At 35.4% G+C, this 27,170-nt stretch overlaps 1 protein-coding gene across 5 annotated transcripts; it reads right to left on the reverse strand.

Annotated features, from left to right (window-relative positions):
• Positions 1-349: 349 nt before the first annotated feature.
• On the reverse strand, positions 350-22,831 carry LOC127126583 (uncharacterized). Of its 5 annotated transcripts, none has more exons than XM_051055531.1 (18): positions 22,481-22,831; positions 22,198-22,279; positions 21,355-21,430; positions 20,511-20,593; positions 20,331-20,407; positions 19,181-19,237; positions 18,941-19,053; positions 18,600-18,679; positions 18,378-18,464; positions 3,215-3,295; positions 2,938-3,099; positions 2,749-2,853; positions 2,523-2,589; positions 2,362-2,426; positions 1,867-1,947; positions 1,593-1,721; positions 861-941; positions 350-597 (listed from the first exon to the last, which is right to left on the reverse strand). In XM_051055531.1, the coding sequence occupies exons 1-18, from the start codon at positions 22,540-22,542 to the stop codon at positions 526-528; spliced, it is 1,560 nt and encodes a 519-aa protein (XP_050911488.1). In that variant the 5' UTR covers positions 22,543-22,831; the 3' UTR covers positions 350-525. The 5 variants fall into 5 exon arrangements, with proteins under 5 accessions (XP_050911488.1, XP_050911489.1, XP_050911491.1 ...); XM_051055532.1 differs by having other exon boundaries at positions 861-938; positions 22,481-22,829; XM_051055534.1 differs by lacking the exon at positions 22,198-22,279 and having other exon boundaries at positions 22,481-22,830.
• Positions 22,832-27,170: the final 4,339 nt, after the last annotated feature.

Here is a 27,170-nt window from a genome sequence, read left to right on the forward strand (position 1 = left end):
TATTCAATTTAGCTGTTGATATGATTAAATATATTTTCCCTTTATTTTGATAAATGTTTTTTAGCATGAAATACAATATCCTCACACATTTTATCTCAAATGGAGTACCTCTGCTAGTTAAAAGCTACCAAGATGAAGGATATAGCAATAACCAAATATTACACTAATCTAATTTGATTCCTTCCCATTTAACTGTTCATTGAGTCAAGAATGAGTTCCCAGAAAGAGGAAACAAAATTAATCAATACCCTTTCCAATTCTATTGATGTTCAATGTTAATGCACATGGATTGAAAATTTGTAAATGCATATATATTTGGACTACAACATTCTTATTTAATTCTCTAGTGTTATTTTAATTTTTTTATTTGATATTAAATTTTTAAAATAACTTGTTTACATTAGTACATTATGAGAAAATAAAAAGAAATGTAACTCATAGGAATTGAGCCATGAACCAACAAGTTACACTCATTTAGCTCAAGTGTATATATATCATGCATACACGTATTAAAAGGAAAAGAGTTCAAAAGAGAATTACTGGTTCGTCTTCAAATAATTTTGCAAGGCAATCAAAGTTGACTTTTTTACTAAGCCTCTGCAAATGATACAAGTAAACAAATATTGTTTAAAATTAGTAATATGTAAATAATTTTAGAAGATTTTATACATAATAAGTCAAGAACAAAACACACAAATGGATGTATTCTCATCTCTATCTCAAAAAGAGACAAAAAGAAGCATTAACTAAAATGCTAAACGAGCACATAAATCCAAGGACCATTAAGGGAATGTAAAAACTTCAAATTCACAAATATAGGTATGATAAAATGGAAAGAAGGGTCAGCTATTGAACAATACCTTTGTTTTCACCATTTGGCAAGCGGCCTCTGCAGCAGACTGAGCAGGCCCTGAATTCTTTGCCTCTTCAGCTCGTTTCTGCTTCATTTCCAACAATAGTGTATATTTAGCAAATCAAAAGATTATATGCTTGAGGTCTTGCAGTACTTTATGGAACATTAACCAAACTATCTAGTAGAGTAGACAATAATTTTATAATTTGGAAAACCATATGTTATCCAGGAACTTAAAGCACATGACTTCGTCCAATTCAAAAGACTAGTCTATTAAGTGGAGGAGGCTTGTGACTTAAGTAGTACCACATTGAGCACTTTTTTCTACTCAATGTAGGACTCCCAACATTGCCACACCCTTTAAGAACCTACGTCCACTGCAGCTTTCATTCTATCGAACCAATTCGATGGCAGCTCTTTTCTCTCTGGCAGTTTAACTCATCTGTCAGTATTTAGTGAAGCACCTTAATCCAGCCTATAGGCAGCCATTTCTGCGGCCCAACTTTCAATGAGAGCCCAATTGTTAGGACAAGCACATTCGGAGAGCTCAACCCAAAAGACTAGTCTATTAAGTGCGAGAGCCTCATGGCTTAGGTACCACATTAACTCCTAACACCATATGCTCTAATTTATGGTGCGCTAAAAGAGCATAGATTAAAATCAATGATAATGATGTGATACAAATCTAACAGAGGATTTTACAACTGACGATCTCACTAAAAAGTGATACAAAAAGTACCTTTTTGGATTTTGCCACAGCTGCAGTAGTAGATTCATAAAGCTCTCTTGATTCTACCGGACAATTTTTCATATTTTCTTCATAAATTTTCTTCTCAGCTGCTACAGCTGCTTCCTTGGCTGCTTGCTCCTGAAAGAAAATATAAAGTCTAGTGAGATCAGGTGCACATTAACTCCAACAAAGTTCTAACAATCATGATAGGAAGTGGAATAACTAACAGACTACTTTATCCAGCACTATTAAAACAACAAATATAAAATAAAATTTTCTTCACCTCGAGATACTCGCGGTTTGCACTTTCCCATATTATCTTCTTGTAGTATTTCTCCTCCTCATTGAAAATGTACCCATCAACCTATGCATCATTTTGGCAGCGAGAATAATCAGTGTGATATGCATGATAATGATCTATAGTATAGTAGCAACATACACAAATATGAGAGAGAGAGAGTTGATTATAGTAATAATAATGATTATTCTCACTACTTACTATTATCATTAATATAATTTCCTATTTTTCCTTTCTTGAGAAATTCTATCTTGTATATAAATTTGTACAACCTCGTTGTGAAATGTATAATGTATGTTATTCATTCTAAATTATTCAAGTAGCTCTGCAATATTTAAGACCCAGTTTCCTTAAGCCGGATCCACTATTCTAATAGGCATACAATACTTGGTTGGTTCCACATAGATTACTTTGAATAGTAGATGTTTTATATAGACTAAAATTGAAAGCCTGACTGATGACTTGGTGACAATTCTTTACCTCATGATCATCGATATCAGAGAAATTTCCTGATTCATCTTGAGTTTTTGCACTAGTGTCATCCTCTAAAATCATTTTGAGAAAATTAAGAATTAATTAATAGATGTAAACCGAGGAAATCTAGATCCCCTAGAAAGAGAAATAGGAGCATGCGGCAATACGTTCTAGCGCCGAGGCAGGCATGTCTTCTTTCTGTCCCTGGCATGTGTCATTTGATGCCTTCAGCACCTAACCAAAAGAAGGGGGGAAAAGATATTTGAATATTGTGTTAGTTTAATGTCATCATATGCTGCATGGAAAGAGAAGATGGAATTGTCAGTAATTAGATGCACATATATTAATTGGTGAGAGAAAAACTACTTGAATTCCGAACAAAGGTACACTTACATCTGCATTTTCCTTAGAAAGTGTTTTCTTTACTCTCTCCCTCTCAGCACGCTGGAATGCAGGAGGGTCCAAACCACCACTGAATCCTCCCGATAGCATATCAAACTGTAAGTGTATCCATAGTAAACAGTGAAAACCAGCATAGGATTAAAACATGCTAAACACCTTGACAAGAAGGAAACTACTAACATCCTTGTAACATGTTTTACATAGTCCTAGTGCAAAATAGGGCACGTCGCTATCTTTGTGTTCGCACAGTAGATCGTATGAAGTAGATCCTTTGATTTTACTGTTTGGCAACACAGCCGGATTTTTTTCATGATCTTTTGCCATTGTATTCAACTCTTCAACCTGTAACCATAATAGATTGAGGAAAATTTTCTATTAACTTTCAAATCCAAAATGTATAAAGCTTTGATCAACCAAGTGTAAACAGAGAGCACGGCACTAAAAGTCAGACACATACTGTCAAGCTAGAAGAGTCCGTGTTCTCAAATTCTATCAATCGCTTGGTTAAAGTTGCCTCACATACATGGACGATTCTTAGCTGCATTGTAAATTAGAAAATCAAAAGATGCCTAATATAAGAAAATTACCAAGGCTCAAATATAACAGCAACTAGAACATAATGAAATCCAGACACAGCACTGAGTGAAGAGACGACTTCATCAACAACTGTATAACTAGTCTATCGAAAAGCTCATTGTCAAATGTTACCGCAATTCAAGAACAAAAAGCCTGAAAGGAAGCAGAATCTAATCCCACATCCCATCTTGGCCTAAAAAATATTCTACTGTTTAATTTGTACAAGTCTATCTTAAGTTTTCGGGGCCATGTGTCAAAACAATTAGGAGCCCTATTTTACCACATTTAACAGTGACAAATATTTATGAGACCCTATTTATCCCTGATTTAAATGTGTCAATTTTCAGACCCTCTGCAGTTGCCTGCCTTGCACGCTCTAAAAGACGTCTGAGTGTACCCATACATCTGATACACAACATAGATCTCCCCCTTAAAGCACTAATACCAATAGCAAATACAAATAATAATAGTGATAAATCATAATCCAAACCATAATAATTATGGAAAGAAAAACCAAAGGTTTGAAAAATAGCAAACAAGCAATCTTACTGTCAATATAATCCTGCAATCAAATTTTACTTATTCATGTTTCATCCATCTTTGTTGTTTTGTGTTTTTTTTATATTTTTTTTTGTTGAATTATAATTCCTTGTGTCGAAGCAGGTTGCTCGACAGAAGCATGGAAGTGTGTGTCCAACCACCTAGTGTGTTGAGTAGTGTTAGCTATTTTTGGGCTTTTATAGTTTTGGGTCTTGACTTTAAGTCCAAATTAACCTAAATCTATAAATAGAGGGAGTAACCCTTATTTTTGTAAGAGAGGTGAATAGAGTATTCATAACTTTGTATTCCCAGTATTTTGCCGTTGAAAAGTGAATAAGAAGTTTTACACAGTTTGTGGGCAGAGAGAAACTCTGCAGAATTATATTACTCTTCTCCTTCATCGTTCTTTACTTTCTTTCTCAATTGTTCTTCTCTTTTCATTGCAATTGTGTGGGTAATAACAATCTTGTTCATCAAGATTGATTGAAATTCTCCATAGGTTTTGGGGGATTTCCAACATCTGGTATCAAGAGCTCCGGTTCAATCGATTCGTGGGAAGAAAATCACCATGACAACGAATCATCCAAACGGGCATTTTCCAGCAAATCTTCCGATTCTCAAGAACAACAATTATGAGAATCGGTACAATCAGATAGAGGTCGTGTTCTGTTATCAAGATCTTTGGGATCTTGTGAAGGAAGGAGTAGCAACGCTTGCAGAAGCCGCGACGGATCAAGAAAAGGCTGCACATAAAGAATTGAAGAAGAAAGATTATAAAGCTCTCTTTATAATCCATCAATGTGTTGATGCAAATAACTTTGAAAAGGTTAGTGATGCAGAATCAGCGAAAGAAGCATGGGAAATTCTGGAGAAATCGTTTGGAGGCGCGGAGAAGGTGAAAGAGGTGAGGTTACAAACTCACAAAAGAACGTATGAATTGATTCAGATGGAAGACAATGAAAGCATAACTGATTTCTTCACCAAGGTTACGAAACTGGTGAATCAAATGAAGGTATGTGGAGAAGTGTTGACATCAAGATCTGTTGCTGGAAAGATCTTGAGGTCGTTGGCTCCAAAGTTCGACCACATGGTAGTAGCCATAAAAGAGTCGAAAGATCTGTCAAAACTGACAAAGGAAGAGCTTCAAGGGACGCTTGAATCTCATGAACAAAGAATGGTTGAAAGAGCTGCAGGAAAGTCGAAGAGTGATATGGCTTTGCAGGCTCAATCAGCAAAAGAAAGAAAAGGCAAAGGAAGTTGGAATGGCAACAAAGGAAGAGAGGGTTACAACAATTCGACTGGTCGAAATCAACAAGAAGCAAACGGGTCGAATCAGAGAAAACCCTGGAATCAAGGCAACCAAAGAGGTGGTGTTGCAGGTAGAGGAAGAGGTGGTGGTCAAAAGTCATACAAGAGTCACATTCAGTGTTACAATTGTCAAAGGTATGGTCACTATTCTAGTGATTGTCCAGAAAAGCAAAAGAATCAAGAAACTTATGCAAAGTTGGCAAAACATGAAGAAGAAGAGACGTTGTTGATGGTTACAACAAGAGAATAAGAGAGATTCAAGGACCAGTGGTACTTGGACTCAAGATGCTCATCACACATGTCTGGAAGAAAATATTGGTTTGTCAACATAAAGTCCTCAATGAAGAACATGGTGAAATTTGCAAATGACAACACTCTAGCTGAAGGTGTCGAAAAGAACTACAAGGTGTCGATCGAAGACAAGATGATGAGAGTTCTCAACTCAAATGGAAGGTTGATCTTGAAGGCTCAAATGTCTCAGAATAGAACCTTCAAAATTGAACTAAATGTGATGGAGCATAAGTGTCTTGCAACAGCAGCCAACAGAGATGAATGGATATGGCATTACAGACTTGGCCATCTCAATTTCAAAGACATCAGAGATTTGAAGAGAAGAAATATGATTTCAGGATTACCAAAAATCGACATTCCAAACGAAGTCTGTGAAGAATGCGTGCAATCAAAGCAGCATAAGAACAACTTCAGTAAGGATGCAGGAAGCAGGTCGAAGGCAATTCTTGAAGTCATATACTCTGATGTATGTGGTCCTCTCCAGGTGGATTCTATTGGAGGTAACAAATACTTTGTCACATTCATAGATGATTTCAGTCGAAAACTGTGGTCTTACCTGATCCAGAAGAAAAATGAAGTGATTGAGGTATTTTCCAAGTTTAAATCTATGGTCGAAAGACAGAGCGGTCGAAAGATCAAGATTTTGAGAACTGATGGTGGTGGAGAATATGTGTCGAAAGACTTCAATGCATTATGTGTGAAAGAAGGGATTGTGCATGAGGTGATGCCACCTTACACTCCACAGCAGAAGGGAGTCGCAGAAAGGAAGAATAGAACCATTATGAATATGGTTAGAAGTATGTTGAAAGACAAGCATTTACCCAAAGAATTGTGGGGAGAAGCTGTGTCGACTACGACATATATCCTGAACAGATGTCCGACGAAGAAGCTAGAAGGAATCACGCCAGAAGAATGTTGGTCTGGTGTCAAGCCTAGCTTGAGTCATCTGAAGGTGTTTGGATCTATAGCATATAGACATGTGTCAGATCAGTTGAGAAGAAAACTTGATGACAAGTCCAGTCAGAGGTCCGACGAAGAAGCTAGAAGGAATCACGCCAGAAGAATGTTGGTCTGGTGTCAAGCCTAGCTTGAGTCATCTGAGGGTGTTTGGATCTATAGCATATAGACATGTGTCAGATCAGTTGAGAAGAAAACTTGATGACAAGTCCACTCAGATGATCCTGATAGGATATCATTCGACTGGAAGATACAAGTTGTTCAACCCAATGAATAAGCAAGTAGTGATCAACAGGGACGTGATTATAGATGAGCTTAAGGAGTGAGATTGGACTGAGAATGTCAAGAAAGATTCAGTGAGAATCTTTTGTGATGAACCGGCTACTGAAGTCGAAAGAGAAGTTCGACAAGAAGAAGTCAGAGGTGAAGCAAGTACAAGCAGACCTCAGAGAATAAGACACATGCCTGCAAGGTTGCAAGAATGTGTGATTACATCAGACGATGTGGTTGATGAAGAAGGTAAGCTGGTACATTATGCTTTCTACGCAGATGTCGAACCTGTCAATGCAGCTGAGGCATTGAAAGATTCGAAATGGATGAAAGCAATGGACGAAGAGTTGAAGTCAATCGAAGTCAACAACACTTGGTCACTTGTCGAATTGCCTCAAGACAAGAAGGCAATCGATGTGAAGTGGGTATACAAGGTGGAGTTGAATCCCAAAGGAGAAGTGACTTGACACAAGGCGAGACTTGTGGCAAAAGAATTTCTTCAGAAAGAAGGAATCGACTTTGATGAAGTTTTTGCACCTGTTGCTAGGATCGAAACAATCAGGTTGGTTATTGGTCTAGCAAACATGAACAACTGGAAGATGTGTCAGATGGATGTGAAATGTGAAGTTTATGTTGCACAACCAGCTGGGTTTGTGAAACATGGCGAAGAAAGAAAAATGTACAGTCTGCATAAAGCCATGTACGGACTTAAACAAGCTCCAAGAGCTTGGAACAAGAAGATAAATGGCTTTCTAAGGGAGAAGAAATTTGTAAAGTGCAAATCTGAACATGGAGTATATGTAAGAAGAAGCAAGAGTGAATTGCTTATACTATGTCTCTATGTCGGTGACCTGTTGATAACAGGTAGTTGCAAGAAGGAGATCGAAGACTTCAAAGGTGATCTCAACAAGGAATTCGAAATGTCAGATCTTGGTAACATTTCATATTTCCTTGGGATCGAATTCTACAAGAGTGGTAGAGGTTTGATGATGCATCAAAGAAGGTCTACAGACGAAATTCTCAAGAGATTTGAGATGCAAGATTGCAACCCAGCTTCGACTCCAGCTGAACCCAGATTACAACTGTCGAAAGACTCAGATGAAGATGATGTTGATCCAACCCTATATAGAAGACTTATTGGGTCACTTCGATACCTTTGTCATGCAAGACCTGACTTAGCATACAGTGTAGGTATGGTGAGTAGGTTAATGCAGAAGCCAAAGGTATCACATCTAGCAGCAGCGAAGAAGATACTAAGGTATCTGAAAGGAACTCTCGACTATGGCATTTTGTTTCCTGCAGCTGATGAAGGAAAAGAATGCAAATTAGTGGGATACACCGACTCAAGTTGGTCTAGTGATGCTGAGGATCGAAAATCCACATCTGGTTATGTGTTTATACTAGGTGGTGCACCAGTTGCTTGGAGTTCGAGAAAGGAGCCAGTAGTGGCGTTATCGTCATGCGAAGCAGAATACCTAGCTGCTTCTCTTTGAGCATGTCAAGCAACATGGATGGTGAATCTGATCGAAGAGATAACATCAAAGAGTCATAGAGCAATTACCATGAAGATCGACATCATGTCAGCTATCGATCTGGCGAAGAATCCCATAGCACATGGTCGAAGCAAGCACATCGAAATGAGGTTCCATTATCTTCGAGAGCAGGTAGCAGATGGGAAGATGAATGTGGAACACTGCAGAATAGAGAATCAGATTGCAGACATCATGACAAAGGGAGTGCATGTCGAAGTGTTCAAGAGCTATGATGAATGTAGATAGCTTAGACACAATGAATTAGGTGGTGTGTTGAATTGTAATTCCGACAAAAGCAGAGAAGTGTCCAACTACCTAGTGTGTTGAGTAGTGTTAGCTATTTTTGGGCTTTTATAGTTTTGGGTCTTGGCTTGAGGTCCAAGTTAACCTAAATCTATAAATAGAGGGAGTAACCCTTATTTTTGTAAGAGAGGTGAATAGAGTATTCATAACATTGTATTCACAGTATTTTGCAGTTGTAAAGTGAATAAGAAGTTTTTCACAGTTTGTGGCCAAAGAGAAACTCTGTAGAATTATATTACTCTTCTCCTTCATCGTTCTTTACTTTCTTTCTCCATTGTTCTTTTCTTTTCGTTGTTATTGTGTGGGTAATAACAATCTTGTTCATCAAGATTGATTGAAATTCTCCATAGATTTTAAGGGATTTCCAACATTTTTTGTCTGTGTTTTATTTAAACTTATTTAATTACTTTTTTTTTTATAAAATCTATAAGGTGCCAAAGATGAAGAAAAAAAATTCCAACCAGAAAAATTGACACCTTTATTTTTTATCACTAAAAACAATACCTCAACCTAAAATGTTATTAAAAAATTAAAAAATGAAACAAAATCCACGAGGACTAGACAAAACTCAAAAAAGAAATAAATGGAAGCAATGATCTTGATGAAATATTTTTCATTATTTATTTATTTGTTCAATTAAAAGTATTAAAAATTAAATTGAAAAAATATAAATAATTTTTCTACATAGAATAGTTTTGGAATTTAAATATAATATATATTTTATTATGTTACTATTTAAGAAAAAAAGATATACATTTGTAAATACTAACAACCAATCAATGACTTGTATTCTGTCAAATTGTTCTTAATTTTAAAAATATTTTACTACTATTTAATATGTATAAAATATATGAAATCAAATTCAAATACATGATATCATCTCCTTATTATAATTTATCTTTATTTATCATCTTATAATATTTTATTTCTATGCATCAAAATAAATCTTTTAAAATTTCCGTCTTGTGAATTCTAATATCAATATCAATATCATCCCCCAAATTTTCAAAAGTCAATTAAAAATTAGGTATAATATAAAGTTTGTCTTAAAACTTATATTATATAGATATTATGGTGAGTCAGAAAAAACAATAGATATAATGTTATGTACACACGGAACGTAAAATGCATATTAGCTTAGTGGTTGTAGATTATTTTCACTTAAAAGGTCAGGTCATGAGATCAAGTCCTTTTGAGACTATTTTTTCTTTTTCTTTTTTTTTTCAAAAATGTGGAATTCAACTTTTGAATCCGTAATCTTAACTCAAAAACACAATCAAAATCAACCGCTACACCAGAAAAAAAATTATACAATTTATATACATGCATCTTACATTGTTTCTATATTATTTTTAGTTTTTTTTAGTTTAATTAAAAATTCTTTTTTTAGTGAATTATTAAATCATCAGTGGATCGATAAATCACTATTTAATTCAAATTACTTTTTGAATCATTAATTCACTAGTTGGATCGATAAATATATATAAAAAATTAAATAAAGCGTGACATTAAATTTTATATTTTAATTTCTAAATGATGCAAAATTTATTTATTTACCTTTAATCTTATGAAAAATATGAAACAATAACAATCAAATTTTATTCCACTAATTTGGTCAAGTAATGATTAGCGCAGGACCAGATAGGAAAAATCACGATTAAATCCCCGCAACTCCGATCAGAAGGAGATTTGAACCCTTTAATGTCAGAACTGGTCTTCAAATTGGATTAGTCGGTCTAATGGACCGAATATTGGTGGTAAAAACCAAAAAGAAAAAGTTGGACGAGGTCGGTTCCATAGATTAAATTACGGAATAGCGTTTTATCAAAGATCATGTTTCTCCGACCATAGTTGACCTAGTGGTTATTGACGTTGGACTTGGTAGAGAGGATTACTGTTTGATCCCCACAATTGCGATTGAGAAGAGATTGAAACCACTTGATGTCAGAACTAACCTCCGAACTGCATTAATTGATCTAATAGACCGGACCCACAATTGCAACCGGGAGGAAGTTGAAACCATTTAATGTTAGAACTAACCTCTAAACCGAATTAGTTGGTCCAATGCACCGGATATTGGTGGTGTGGTGAAAAAGAAATTATGTTTCTCCAATTAGATGATTTTGATTTTTTAATAATTTCTATTAGTGTTTCTAGATTTTCTCTATTTTTAGTTGTGTGATTCCTATCCAACAAATCTACTCTCTTTATAACATTTTATTTTAAAATTGTATGTTAACATATTATACATAAAAGAAGCGAAATTAGTTAATCTTTAACTTTTTAAGCTATACAGTTAAGAAAAATAAATGTTCGTAAAATTTGTACCCAAAATTAATAAGGAATGATTATATAATAACGGTTGAAAGAAAAATAAGCAAATCATCATTAGCTATAGTGGTTTCTTATATGTTAATTAATATTGACAGGGTCACAAGATCGAACCCCCACATCTTCATTTTGATATTACCTTTTATTAAAAAGAAATACATTGCTAGGGTCACAATTTTTTTAACTCCCCACCGGCACATTTTCTGATTTTTTTGAAAAACATGCGGCTTGGGGATTTATTCTAACTACATCTTTAAAGATTTTTATACACTTAATATTTTATTACTATGATAAATCAACCATTAGTTTCATATTAACTTACACTTTTTGTAGGGTTTTTTTTACCGAGATAACCCAGTTTTTCGAAAAAATTCCCAAAATATCTTAGTTTTCAGAAAATTTCCCAATCTACCCCACTTTTACGAGGAGGCGCTAATTCAGGAGGCGCCAATTGAATTGGCGACTACTCTTAAAAATTGCAAGGAGGCGCCAATTGGATTGGATAGGGCAGGTGCCCTAGCCAATCCAATTGGCGCCTATGTGTAATTTTTAAGAGGAGGCGCCAATTCAATTGGCGACTCCCTTAAAAAAGCCTCAAATGGCAAAACCTCCAACATGAAAGTTGTAGATCTTTTCAAGATAATGAATTTGAACATAAATTTTGCATCATTTGGATTTTGTATGAGAAAGTTATGGGCAGTTGAAGTTGGACTTCTGAGTTTTTCAACTGTTATCTGACCTATAATGTTTTGTATTATTGCATGTGTTTCTGTTAGAGTTATGAATTTTTGTCCAACATAACAACTGAAGTAGACATCTTAAATTTTCCAATCCACTTGGTCCCACCTCAAAATAATTAAAAATGAGTGAGTTAGGTCCTTGCGAACTTGACCCAAAATTAGGGTTTCTGTCAAAACATGTGTATGTGAATTTTGCCAAAAGGGACCAACTTCAAGCCCTTCTGTTTGAATGATAAAAGCCTCAAATGACAAAACCTTCAACATAAAAGTTGTAGGTCTTTTCAAGATAATGAATTTGGACAAAAAATTTGCATCATTTGCATTTTTTATGTGAAAGGTATGGGCACCTGAAGTTGGACTCTTTGACATTTCAAGTGTTATGTGGCCTATAATGTTTTGTATTATCATATGTGTTTATTTTAGAATTATGAAATTTTGTCCAACATAACAATTTAAGTAGACATCTCAAACTTTCCAATTCACTTTGTCCCACCTCAAAATCATAAAAAATGAGTGAGTTAGGTAGTTGACCCAAAATTAGGGTTTCAGTCAAAACATGTGTATGTGAATTTTGCCATTAGGTAGTTGACCCAAAATTAGGGTTTCAGTCAAAACATGTGTATGTGAATTTTGCCAAAATGGAGTTTAGAAAAAGAAACCTAATGTTTGGAGTTTACACAAAGATAAATTTGATATAATACGAATTAATATTAATAAAATTTGGAGTTTACACAAAGAATCCTAATGATGATGACCGGGATCACCTAACCGACCTCCGGTCCCACATCCCCTAGTTACCCTAACCCTTGGCCCTAACCCACGTTGACGATTCTGCACCGGTGTTTGTTCATCTGATGGTCCAGGAGCGTCATTACCTCCTACAGGAGAAGATCCGTTGAGGTATTCAGCCAACTCAGCATAGTCTTCAGTATTCAATGATGGTGTACCGGCGTAGCTGAGCTCATGACAGAGAAGTTGGGGTGTGGTTGACTCATGGATGGGCGACCGAGACGGTTGAAGGGAGACATGGGTGTGAATGATGGGTCTAGGAAAGGTTGTTGGGGTGTTTGGAAGAGATATGATTGTGGGATGTTTTTGTATTGTGATGTTTGGGGTTCTTGGCTACGGTAGGAGGAGGGGTGGTTAGTGTTTTGGCTAAGGCGACTTTGGTAGGGTGATGGTGTGGGTGCGAAGCGATGTTCGGTCTGAGGTTGATGGTCCATTTGTTGGTGGTGGTATGGGGGATGTTCTTGGTATTGGGTGAATGACATGTTTTGGTTGTATGTTTGTGGAACGGAAAGTTTGACGGATAGGTGGTTGTGAGTAACCGGGCTGAGAATGTTGTTGGGGGTTAGATGTTGATCCTTCTTGTGTGTAACTTGTTTGGCGTGGGTCGTAGAGGTACATATCATCGGCGATGAATTGAAATCCAACCGATCTGTACCAAGCCATATAAGTACGACTTGGTTTTACCTCATTTGGCATGACTGCGTCAGTTAAGACATGGTCATGACGGTGCTTCCACTTGCGACACTCCGATCTTGCGAAGGTTTGAAGTTCCATTGGTCGTTCACTTTACGCATATGCCATTCTCCTAGGCTAGCTGGGGGGTCTGGGATATTCTGGACCATACCGAACAGCAGCTTCACACGATCGGTGTTGTGCATCTCCACTGTTGTGAACCGTATTATCGGTGTGCATGCTGTCCATACGGCTGCGTCTTCAGGGTTGACCTGATGCTCATGATCCATATTAAGGTATGGACACCAAATGAACTGAAATGTTAAAGACGATAGGATTTAAATGAATGTAGAAAAAGTCAACATAATATGACGAATTAATGAAGTTATTTTGCTTACGTCTGTCGGTCGAAGGTGATCCAACAGGTTGCGATACTGAGTAATACAGTGTCTCGGACATCTGCTGTAATTCATACCACGTGCCGACCATCTACACCAAAAAGTTAAAATAAATTAGTTATGGATACTAAACTGTAAGGAAGTAAGTAAAGATATAGCAATTTAAACAACTTACTTTTTTGCATATGGAAAAGTGAAGGGGTTGTTATTGACCGGTGCTCGAGACGGTAGTCTTGACCATCCCCATGCTTGTAGCAAAACAGCACATCCAGAAAATGTAGATGTGTCTTTGTGAGAGTTTTTGCACAACGAACTATAGAGATAGGCTAGACATGCAGATCCCCAACTGTAACTACCTATTCTATCTACATGTCTAAGTAGAGGTAAGTACATAATATGCATGCTAGAACCACTACCTTCGGGAAATAAAAAGGATCCTAGTAACAACATAATGTAACACCTAGTTTTGATTATTCGAGCATCTTCGGTAGAATGCTCATCTAAATATAAACTATTATAATATGACTTTAGGCGTGAGAGTAGTATACCTTGACCTCTAGCATTATCATCTAATAAATCAGTGTCTAAAAGCTTCATGCAAATTGAATTTGCATAGTTGGTCTTACCATTAACAGCTTTGCCTTCAATTCGTAGTCCTAAAAGCATGTAGACGTCTTCTAACGTCACGGTACACTCACCGGTTGGAAACCAAAATGTGTGTGTCTCTGACCTCCATCTTTCGCATAAGGCTAGAATGAACTTGTTATCTATAGACCAAGACATAATCTTGCTAATCTGACCAAAAAGTGTTATATTATTTCTATTATAGGATGTATCAAGGTTTCGAACTCGAGTCCACGAATTTGTCCCAATGGACCCGATGATTCAACCTTATGTTGAACTCGCCGGTTTTGGTCAGATTAGCAAGATTATGTCTTGGTCTATAGATAACAAGTTCATTCTAGCCTTATGCGAAAGATGGAGGCCAGAGACACACACATTTTGGTTTCCAACCGGTGAGTGTACCGTGACGTTAGAAGACGTCTACATGCTTTTAGGACTACGAATTGAAGGCAAAGCTGTTAATGGTAAGACCAACTATGCAAATTCAATTTGCATGAAGCTTTTAGACACTGATTTATTAGATGATAATGCTAGAGGTCAAGGTATACTACTCTCACGCCTAAAGTCATATTATAATAGTTTATATTTAGATGAGCATTCTACCGAAGATGCTCGAATAATCAAAACTAGGTGTTACATTATGTTGTTACTAGGATCCTTTTTATTTCCCAAAGATAGTGGTTCTAGCATGCATATTATGTACTTACCTCTACTTAGACATGTAGATAGAATAGGTAGTTACAGTTGGGGATCCGCATGTCTAGCCTATCTCTATAGTTCGTTGTGCAAAAACTCCCACAAAGACACATCTACATTTTCTGGATGTGCTGTTTTGCTACAAGCATGGGGATGGTCAAGACTACCGTCTCTAGCACCGCTCAATAACAACCCCTTCACTTTTCCATATGCAAAAAAGTAAGTTGTTTAAATTGCTATATCTTTACTTACTTCCTTACAGTTTAGTACCCATAACTAATTTATTTTAACTTTTTGGTGTAGATGGTCGGCACGTGGTATGAATTACAACAGATGCCCGAGACACTGTATTACTCAGTATCGCAACCTGTTGGATCACCTTCGACCGACAGACGTAAGCAAAATAACTTCATTAATTCGTCATATTATGTTGACTTTTTCTACATTCATTTAAATCCTATCGTCTTTAACATTTCAGTTCATTTGGCGTCCATACCTTAATATGGATCATGAGCATCAGGTCAACCCTGAAGGCGCAACCGTATGGACAGCATGCACACCGATAATACGGTTCACAACAGTGGAGATGCACAACACCGATCGTGTGAAGCTGCAGTTCGGTATGGTCCAGAATATCCCAGACCCCCCAGCTAGCCTAGAAGAATGGCATATGCGTAAAGTGAACGACCAATGGAACTTCAACCCTTGGCAAACCTTCGCAAGATCGGAGTGTCGCAAGTGGAAGCACCGTCATGACCATGTCTTAACTGACGCAGTCATGCCAAATGAGGTAAAACCAAGTCGTACTTATATGGCTTGGTACAGATCGGTTGGATTTCAATTCATCGTCGATGATATGTACCTCTACGACCCACGCCAGACAAGTTACACACAAGAAGGATCAACATCTAACCCCCAACATTCTCAGTCCGGTTACTCACAACCACCTATCCGTCAAACTTTCCGTTCCACAAACACACAAACATACAACCAAAACATGTCATTCACCCAACCCCAATACCAAGAACATCCCCCATACCACCACCAACAAATGGACCATCAACCTCAGACCGAACATCGCTTCGCACCCACACCATCACCCTACCAAAGTCGCCTTAGCCAAAACACTAACCTCCTACCGTAGCCAAGAACCCCAAACATCACAATACCAAAACATCCCACAACCATATCTCTTCCAAACACCCCAACAACCTTTCCAACCTTTCCTAGACCCATCATTCACACCCATGTCTCCCTTCAACCGTCCCGGTCGCCCATCCATGAGTCAACCACACCCCAACTTCTCTGGCATGGGTCATGAGCTCAGCTACGCCGGTACACCATCATTGAATACTGAAGACTATGCTGAGTTGGCTGAATACCTCAACGGATCTTCTCCTGTAGGAGGTAATGACGCTCCTGGACCATCAGATGAACAAACACCGGTGCAGAATCGTCAACGTGGGTTAAGGCCAAGGGTTAGGGTAGCTAAGGGATGTGGGACCGGAGGTCGGTTAGGTGATCCCGGTCATCAGCATTAGGATTCTTTGTGTAAACTCCAAATTTTATTAATATCAATTCGTATTATATCAAATTTATCTTTGTGTAAACTCCAAACATTAGGTTTCTTTTTCTAAACTCCATTTTGGCAAAATTCACATACACATGTTTTGACTGAAACCCTAATTTTGGGTCAACTACCCAACTACCTAACTCACTCGTTTTTTATGATTTTGAGGTGGGACAAAGTGAATTGGAAAGTTTGAGATGTCTACTTAAATTGTTATGTTGGACAAAATTTCATAATTCTAAAATAAACACATATGATAATACAGAACATTATAGGTCACATAACACTTGAAATGTCAAAGAGTCCAACTTCAGGTGCCCATACCTTTCACATAAAAAATGCAAATGATGCAAAAAATTTGTCCAAATTCATTATCTTGAAAAAATCTACAACTTTTATGTTGAAGGTTTTGTCATTTGAGGCTTTTATCATTCAAACAGAAGGGCTTGAAGTTGGTCCCTTTTGGCAAAATTCACATACACATGTTTTGACAGAAACCCTAATTTTGGGTCAAGTTCGCAAGGACCTAACTCACTCATTTTTAATTATTTTGAGGTGGGACCAAGTGCATTGGAAAATTTAAGATGTCTACTTCAGTTGTTATGTTGGACAAAAATTCATAACTCTAACAGAAACACATGCAATAATACAAAACATTATAGGTCAGATAACAGTTGAAAAACTCAGAAGTCCAACTTCAATTGCCCATAACTTTCTCATACAAAATCCAAATGATGCAAAATTTATGTCCAAATTCATTGTCTTGAAAAGATCTACAACTTTCATGTTGGAGGTTTTGCCATTTGAGGCTTTTTTAAGGGAGTCGCCAATTGAATTGGCGCCTCCTCTTAAAAATTACACATAGGCGCCAATTGGATTGGCTAGGGCAGGTCCAATTGGCTAAAAGTGGGATAGATTGGGAAATTTTTTGAAAACTGGGGTATTTTGGGATTTTTTTCGAAAAACTGGGTTATCTCGGTAAAACAACCACTTTATAATGTTATATCTCAAATATGTTTTTTTAAAAATCATTAATAATTTGAGAAATTTTCAATGATTTCATTTTCCTTTGTGTTTGTGTATGTAAAGTGAGTTGGTATATAGATGTATAAGAACCAAACCAATTATCTAATGAATCCAACAATATAATCCAAATAAATTAAATTGATTTAGTATTTTTACATATTCAGATCAAAACTGAACCATATAATTTTATTACTATTTCTTTTATTTCATACTATTTTAGTAACTATTTCAAAAATATGTTTTGCTAATATTTTTTTAATCATTTATATATTGCCTTTTTTTCTTTACAGCTTATGTATTACTTGAATAATATACAAAATATATATATTGTTTTACAAAAAAGTTTATTTTTAGTTGCACCTCTAAATGTGTATTTAAAAAAAATGCATAAACTCATTTAAATTAGTGCTGATAAAATATTAATTTCGCACGTTTACCTATGTATAAATTATAAATTTTTAGACGAGTTCCACCTAAATGTAGGTGAATAATGAGTTCATGAATGTTAAAGGTTAGATGGAATTATTGAAGGGATGAGAGGTTGCGATGAGAAGAATTGGGGTGCCTAGAAGAAGAGTGTTGAAAGAGAAGTGGAATGTAAAGGTGAAGGAGTTGTGTTTGTGAAGAGATTAGTAGTAGTGAAACGACGGAGTAAGAGTGTAGAGTGGAGGCGGGCTGCGATGGTCGCCGATGGAGTGGAGTTATAAAACAGATATGACCATGTAATTAGGAAAGATTGTACTTGGGTCAACTAACTAGATTTTCACCTGATTTATCAGGTTCTATCAGTTTAGTACTAGTTTGATAGCATAAACAGTCCAATGACAGGACTGGACCGGTAAAGTGTCAGGCTCAAGAGATCGGTCTATTCTGGTTTTCATACTTTTTATCCTTTCTATTTGCTATTTCTTTAATTTAAAATCATACATCTTCAACTCAAACAAAATAAAAATATTTGTGAAATTATAAAAACGTTAGAAAATGTTAACTGACTTACAATATCTGACTTGGAGAAGTTATGACCATGTGCAAGAGCAGAGATGTATAATGCAGCACCAAATAATCCACTAGGTTTCCTCCCTGTCTGTTTTCAAACGTTAGTTAGCAATGCAATGCCTTAATGATATAATAAATTCACAATTGGTGTCCAAAACTAATGTTTTGTTTTATCCAAAAAACTCAAAAACTGAGTAAAAATGCATGGTCAACAAAAAGTCACCTGCATCCAGTCGCGGTTCATACTCGCAATGATGTTCAGTGCGGTTTCAGAGACAGCCACATTTCTATGGCCTAACAAATCTACATGTAAATCAATCTAATAAATAATAATGTTTCCTTTCTCAATTAGAAAAATAAGTGGGATAGAAAATTGAAATGAAAAATGATAAAACCAAGCTATTATAAAATTCAAACAAATACGGTGATAAAAATATCTATCTATTTTTTGAAGTGTGAAGAAAATTTCACTGATCTGCAGGGCAAGACAACCAGACTGTTCATCCTATGCACCAAAATTTCACTTATCCAATCAAACAAACTGAAGTAAAGCAGGATACTTACTATTAGTATATTTATAGAGATAAAGACAAGGATCGATAGGCTTTTTAACAATTGGGTGATTTTCAAGCCTCAGCACTTCACAGAGCTGCAAAAAAACTGCTCCAAGCATGTAACTGCACAACAAAATCATTCAAACAAGATTCATAAACACAACAGAAACAATATTTTGATATACGTAAATCAAATAAGGGAAATATAAGCAGGTAAGAACTCCAACCGCAAAAAGAAAAGCTTACTCACACATTTATCCTTAAAATATTTGAAAAGTCAATGAGAAAGTATGGCTTTTTGTTTTGCCTGCAAGAAGAAACATAATTCAGTATGAAAAGTAAAATAATAATGTTGAACTTCGAACATTGTTGTACAACATCAATGACTAAAAAACTGAAATATTAAGAGAGATTACAAGGGGTAACAGAAGAAGAAGCTTTCTTTGGCAGGAAAGCAAAGGTAAAATTCATAGGAAAATAGCGGTTATCTTGCTACCCGCTCTGTTTATACAGTCAGTTGGCCGTGTTAGTGCTAGTAGACCTCCTACTAATCACGTTTATGTTAGACGTAGGCCCATGTAATGTAATTATGTGTTTGTGTTATCATGTGTTGTGTCTTTTAATAGAATAAGGATGGGAAAAAAGTCCGATTTGATTGTTTTGTGTGGTTTAGGTTGGGAGGAACTAAGATCTGATACTATCAGTTAGTTTGTTGCATCAGCAGTTCGCACATTCTGTTATAGTCTTAACATAATATAACTGACTTCTGCATACTGGAAAGTGGAAACTTATCTATAGCACAAAGAGTTCTTATTTTCTCTCTTTGATAATACTTTCTTCCACTTTCCTTTAATTTCTCAACTTGTAGAGCAGCCTCTGACTGTGTCTACACACCATACCATCAAAACCAGTAACGGTTTCAAAATTTTGAAAAGACAGTTTTACTACATCAGTACCAAGTTCATCCATAGATTGGAATTGGAAGCTCTCAAGCATTCATTTGAAATTAACTTAAGAACATAACTATCTAACTTCGTATTTCAACTTCGACCTTGAAAGCATTTTTTTCTAGTTTCACAAACATATAACTTATGTCCAAATGAATATACAAGTTTGTACCTGCAGGCAGCCTATCAGGTATATTGAAGTAAGAAAATGAGATGCATGCTTATCATTTGAAGTACGCAAATAATAAAAACATGAATATTTTATCTGTTAATAAAAATAGAAAAATAATGGTTTGAAATTTATATCAAGAATCTAAACAGCTTAGGAAAAAGGGTCTTCAAAATTTTCACATCATGTAGTTATTTATTGCCACTAGAACTCTAAAATGATAAATAAGTGAAGGTATTAGAGATACAGGTTGATGCAAAACCCACACCAAAAAGATTCCATACCGGAATGCAATATAGAGACATGCTGCACGTACTTGCTCTGATTTACGTCCTCGGGTGAAATTTTTTTCAAGTGCTATCTTCAATATGAAAACCAAAAGATTGGTTAAATAAAAAGAAACCAATTTCATTTGATATATACAGAAAGCAAGGACATGGATGAAATTGAAAATATTAACATACTTCATAAAAGGCCAAAGCTTGGCGGATCATATCTTGCTCACTTACTCCAAGGTTGAGACTTAAGTACTCCATTTCTTTAGAAGCTGCACGCAAAAGAAAATTTGCACATGTGAACATAAATAGTTGCACGTATGAAATTATCTACGGTAACTATTAATAGATAAGTACTAAAAGACAACTATCAAAGTTTTCCTTTTATACCCGTTTTCCCTTATACAGTGAGGTCATCAAATGCACAATATCAATTACATTGACTATTGTGAGTATTGTTAGAGTATACTTTACTTGATTAATCTTAATATGAATGTTAAACACTAAACTTATTATTGGACCACAATGAGGAATGGCCTGAACAAAAGTAGCAAAACTTGACATATTCAACACTAAGTGTGTGTTTGGTTCTGCGTTGAAGAACAATGGTTTTGAGTAAATTGATTTTGTAAAATTGATTATGACTAAAAGTGAGTTGAAGGTAAAGTGATTTATGTTTTGATAAATTGCTGCAAAAGTGAGTTGAACAGTAAATTTCATTGTAAAAATCACGTTTAGACTCAAAAGCCACAAATCCTAACTTCAAGTATAATCAATTCTAGAAAGCATCTATCCGAGAGCAACCAAGCATGTTAAAATCAATTCTTCACATCCAGGATTAATTATGGATGCTCCAAACAGAAAACCAAACAAACACTAATACATTAACAAGATCAATCACTCTCACGTGATGTATATCTTGCCAAATAAGAAAATCAATTGATATTAAACAACACAACATTTTGGAAGCCATCGCAACAATTACATTACATCATGCATGTGGAATCAGTAATGAGGTTTAACAAAGATATACCTCTATGTAAAGTCCTTTCACGTGAAACAGAAAACTCATTTAGAACCGCTTTTACATAACTTCCAGATAACTTGCTCTATTAAACACAAATAAGGAAAACCATAATAAAATATGTAACAAAAAAACTGGAGTGTAGGGTGTAAAAAAACCAAAAGACAAAAGAAATGCTACTAGAGAACACAATCAAACTTGTCTTTCTCATGGGTCACCCACCAATAATCAGGAAACCTAAGTTACAAACACCAGACCAAGTAAAAAAGTTAAAACATTCTCTTTTGATAAAGGGGAATCACGTAATGTGTTACAACAAATCTCATGTTGCATTTCGGAGAAAATCTTTACTATGAACTTTGAGGAATTTGGATACCCCCTTCTCCTTAAGGACGCGACAGTGTCATGTTCTACAAGATAAACACATTTCGCAATTTAAAAGACCCAGCACCACCTGTGCAGAAGTAATCAACCCAGATTTGGATCTCCTACATGTGCAACAAGAGAAACAAAGATAGCGCCAACCTAAACCACACAGGGTTCTTTTATTGCATGAGTGCTAGCATAGTGTGACAGTCTAGCTTTGCAATCCAAAGGAACGAGGTTTGAATCCAACCAGGGAATATGTGGTGTTTTCCCCTCCCCTTAAATAAACAAACAAATAAATAACATAATCCCTTCCTTACTAAGAAAACAACTTTTCCTTTCACTCACCATACTCGCAAATTAAACTTAAACTGCAAGCAATCAAAATCCCCATTACTCCTCTATCATTACACTACATCATCAATTTTTCACCTCAAAGTCCTCTACCCCGAACAAAACCACCTTACCCTAACAATCCACAGTTACCTTTCCTGCCGAGTTTTTAACAAAAGTCGGCTCCTCGGTAAAATACTGATCTTCCAGCACCTTACCACAAGAACTACAAGTTCTGAGAACCAAAAAACAGAACAAAAAAATCAATACATGTTAGCAAATTTTCAGTTTCACTACACATTCCAAGACCTCAAAAATAAAAACAGTTCCAAATTCAAAAATCATTACGAAACAAACAGAATGTAAACATATAATTAGAAAGAAAGAAAAACAAAATCGTAGCTATAATCAGTGTTCAAGCGTGAAGATTACTCACAAGTAACAATCATCGTGGCGCTCCGCGAAAACATCTTTGACACAGTGATCACAGAAAACCATTGGAGCTTGAAAACAAATCTACAGAGTGAGTGAGGAGGTGGATTTGAAAAGCATCCGAAGAATATTGAGTTGAAATTGTGGAGGGAGGGGTTAGAATCGTGTTTGAACTTTGAATTGTTAGTTAGGGTTCATCGTAGAGAGTGCCAGTGTCTAAACCGCCAAATTAATTGATTAATTAGTACTGTAACAACTAAAATTTTCAACGATCCTGGGAAAATTAACTGAAATTACTCATTCCGTAAAAAGAATGAAATTATCTTAAACATAAAACGGAAGAAAAGAAAGAATTAGCTCAAATTATTAAAAGACTTCGATATCACATGGATTTAAATTTAATTCATATTCACACTAAATCCAATATTATTTCAAATAAAATCTAATATCATTCATTTTTTTATTCTTTTTCATTTTACTAAAAATCAAGGTATACAAGTAAAGTAACGTGCTTTATATGTGTTAAAAGAGGTAATGTGTTTCACTAAAAAAAAAGTCAACTAATATAGTAAATTAATGAATTTTTATTAAATATGTATAAATTATTTTGATAAATAAACGGGAAGCTAAGACAAAATAAAAAATTGCTATTGATTATTGTAGGACAAACCAAATTTAACTATATGCATGGTTGATGTCACGTGACTTGGTTGGGTAGTCTCTGATCAATCGAATTGATTATGAAGATCAAAGATAATTCGACATTATAAGGACAAAAAATTTCAAAGGAAAGAAATATCAAGACTTGTTTTCTTTAGTGTCACTGTTACAACAATCGTGACTTGAATCAGATAGATGTGGTTGTAGAAAATCACAGAAAAAAGAAGTCAATTCCTACAAACGGTGTCATTGCAGTGGACTTAAGCTTTTGGTATGGTGGAGAGGAGATTGACCTACAAGGTTAACACTCAAACCAGAGAACAATGAGAAATGTGTGAGTGATGATTTGAATTATATTTTTTTCTTCATGTGACACCTTTTATGTATGAGAGTTGGTTATGGTGTTCAAGATCTGGATCCAATATGGACTTTCTCTCATTAGGCCTTTGACCGGCTCAAAACAATTTGTGGATCTATGTGATTGCAGGTGTAATAAAAAAGTGATCCAAGATAGTGAAGCTTATGGATAGCAAGATACAAATCATTCAATAGTTGCTTATGTTTGACGATGACAATATTTTAAGTCAAAAAATTACTAAAGATAGCTCAAGCAGTCAAAGATGCACAAGATGGTTGATCAAGCTATCCTTTTGAATCAAGTCTATTTGAAGGTCAACATTTAGTTTACTGACTCTCAAGTGAAGACTTAGGAGTTATGATCATTAGTTGTTTAATCTTTTAACATTTTAGATTATGGTAACTAACATGGAAATATCTCAAGTCTCATCAAGAAGATCCAAGGCTTTGAGTTTAAACTAACATAAAAAATAATGATGTCAAGACTTGAAGCCTCGGAGTGTGAAAGAGAGAAAGTGGGAAAACTCTTCTGATCGTAGCCGTGTGAGTGATCAGTATATTGTAAAGACATAATGGTGTTTCTGGAAGTATTATGAGTAAATCACATATACACCACACACACTAAAAAGTGTTTTAAAATCTCTCTTTTAAATTAAAATCATAAAAAAATTGTTTTTAGAGCCTACCTAGTTGTTTAGGAAATTGTTTAATTGATTAGCAGACTTTTTGCAACTGCCTAATCGAATAAATGATGGACATTTAAGTGTATATCGATTGTGAAAGTCTCTTAAAGATTGGTAACGACCATATATCCAAACATTCCATTTTGGACAACAAGAATCGATTATTTACATTGCATAATTGGAAGGTCATTTATTTGCCCCATGGATTGTTTCCAAATTTACACAATTTCTTGGTCTATAAGTAGAGAGCTTCTCCATCATTTCAAAACATCCAGAAAACACGAAAAATCTCACTTTTCATTTCTCTCACAATCTTTCTAAGTTCTTCAAAATTTTCTCATACATTTTAGCCATAGTGCTTTGAGAGCATTCTTGAGTTTAGTTTAAAATTTCGTTATGGGTGAGGGCTTAAGTAAAACTTTACCAAGAGTGCAATTCTCTCTTGAGTAAATGATTCTTCCTTAGGAAGTTATTATTTTTGTTGGGCGCTAAACCATTAAAAAAGCTCTTATTTATGTTTAGGGTATCAATTTAAGTCTTTGTTTGGTTTGTGAACTCCGCAATTGAAAAAGTTCTCTTTTGATTCGTGGAATCAGCTTGTAAAAATCTCCATAACGGTTTTTGAGTTAATTTCGGTTAAAAGCTCTATTTGTTCAAGTTCATCCTGGTGTAGAATATCTTTTGGCTTTTGAGTTCATTCGGGTATAAAACCTCAATAGGTTTGAGAGATGTGTAGTAATATCTCGATTTGGTTCATGGTCAGCCAACGTAAAACCTCGGTTCAGTTCGGAGGATAGCCAACTTAAAACTTCATCTTAGTTCAAGATCAACCTGTGCAAAATCTTTGTTTCTTGTGAAGACTGGTCGCTTTAACTAGTTTGTTGTTTGGTTTGAAGATTAACCCCTTCAAGCTCTACTCGTTGTTTGGTTATAAGTCATCCTGAAAACTTCATTTTCATGTATAAGTGGAGTTCGTGGGCTTAATCTTCTAAAAGCTCTCAAGATATATTGGGGAGAAAACTAGATCCCTTCATTAGACCGAACCTCTATAAATATCTATGTCATCTCTTTTATTTTCTGCTGCTGATCGCGACTTTATGAGTCGAATTTGGGGTACAAACTGCAAGTGCACAGTTCTATCGCGTAGTTTTAAAAGATATCGATCCCACAGGGACTTATGAATCGATATACCATTTTCTAAGGTTACTTCGTAAAGCTAAGGCGGATGATACTTTGATTTTTCGGGGGAAAAGTTAAAACTAAAATAAGATCTAGATTAAATATCAATTAAGCGGATATCGGTATGTAGTTCGTCGTAATTAGGGAATCAAATCTTCGTTGGTTTCTTGGTTTTTTAAAATAAATCTTTTCAGTAAATACTATTGATTAAAAGTCTTTTCTCAAACTCTCGCTCTGTTGAATAGACTATGACTTTATATTAACGCAGCTGTCACTTATTGGTTAAGTCCAAAATCACTTTTTGAAAACAACAGAATCTATAGAAACTCTTTTTAAGAAAACACTAATCGTTTAAACACCCTCGTCTCAAACTCTCGCTCTGTTGACTTAGATTATATAATTAAATTCAAATGCTTAACTCTCGTCCTCACATTTAACTTTTAAAAATACTTTTTGAAAAAGATTAGAATTTAATTAACTCTAAAAATTGCTTACGCCCTGATTTAGAATTAATGCTCAATTTACTATGTCCAGTTAAAAACTCAAACTCTCGTTCTATTGAATTTAACTTCTTTATGTCTTTTACTCTCGTACAAAAACTTTGTTATTAAACCTGTAAATTGAGACCATAAAAAGAGTGACTTTATTTTTAAACGTAATTTAACCAACTTAGTTTTGATTCCTTATTCCGCTTACTTTACATACCGATACCTAAATAAATTAGCCGGACACGTTAAACAGACCTAAACAATGCTTAAATAAATCCATCTCAGGCAAATAATATAAATAAACAATAAAGTAGGGCATATATAAATTCAAACAATAATTAAAGAATCTGAGTAATTAATAGCAGTCTTGAACACTCCACCACAGACCGGTTGGATTTGTTCTTGAATTCTTCAATCGGACAGGAAAATAAAAAAAATGAAGGAATAAAAATCTAGGATCTAACGTAAGGTTAGATCTAGTAAAAGGCACACAATAATTTCCGGTGTAGAAACTATTGTATGAAAAATTAATTAAGTGCTTAAAGATTAACTGGAAAAGAAAATAAAAAAATTTGCAAATAAAGCAAAAACTGTAAAAAGGTAATGGTATGCTTGCACGGCTGGAAGAGACAAATTGAACGAAGCAGAGAGACGGGAGAGACCGGAGAGCTGCAGGGTTTGCCAAAAGCCACTATTTATATTACTCACTTCTTGTAATGGTTTCAAAAAGCTTTCCGTGTAAAAATCCTCACGTTCCAATAGTCAAGCGTAACAATAGGCTTCAACGTGCCTCTGTTGCGCTTCTGAAGCCAAAAATATAGGAGAATGGTGTGACGTCCGTCACACCATGTGTTACGCTCGTAACACAAGTAGGCAGGGCGTGACGCTCGTCACACCTTGTGTGGCGCTCGTCACAGGCGCAGCGCCTGTGCTTTTGGGCTGGGCTTTGGCTTGGTGGAATTTGCTTCTTTTCATTTCTTTTTGCACCTCCTTTTCTTCCTTTTTCACTTGTGCTTCAAATAAACTACCTGAGATAAATAGAAAGCAAAATACCAAGTAGTATCGAATAAAATGAAATAAATTAAAGTGAATAATAATATAATTTAATTAAATCGAGTCCTAGAATGTGATATTATTTCATGTTATCAGCTGCTTACTTATTCAAACATTTTTTATAAAATATTTTCAAACTCTAATTTAGAAAATGATTTTGTTTTACATCAACGATTTTCAAACCTCTACAATTCACCCCCTCTTGTGTATGTAGCACATGTTCAACACATTTGTCTCCAAGGCTTCTTATGGCGTGGTAGCGAGAAGCCTTTTT

Source organism: Lathyrus oleraceus, chromosome 3 (assembly GCF_024323335.1).
Source record: "Lathyrus oleraceus cultivar Zhongwan6 chromosome 3, CAAS_Psat_ZW6_1.0, whole genome shotgun sequence".
NCBI lineage: Eukaryota > Viridiplantae > Streptophyta > Magnoliopsida > Fabales > Fabaceae > Lathyrus > Lathyrus oleraceus.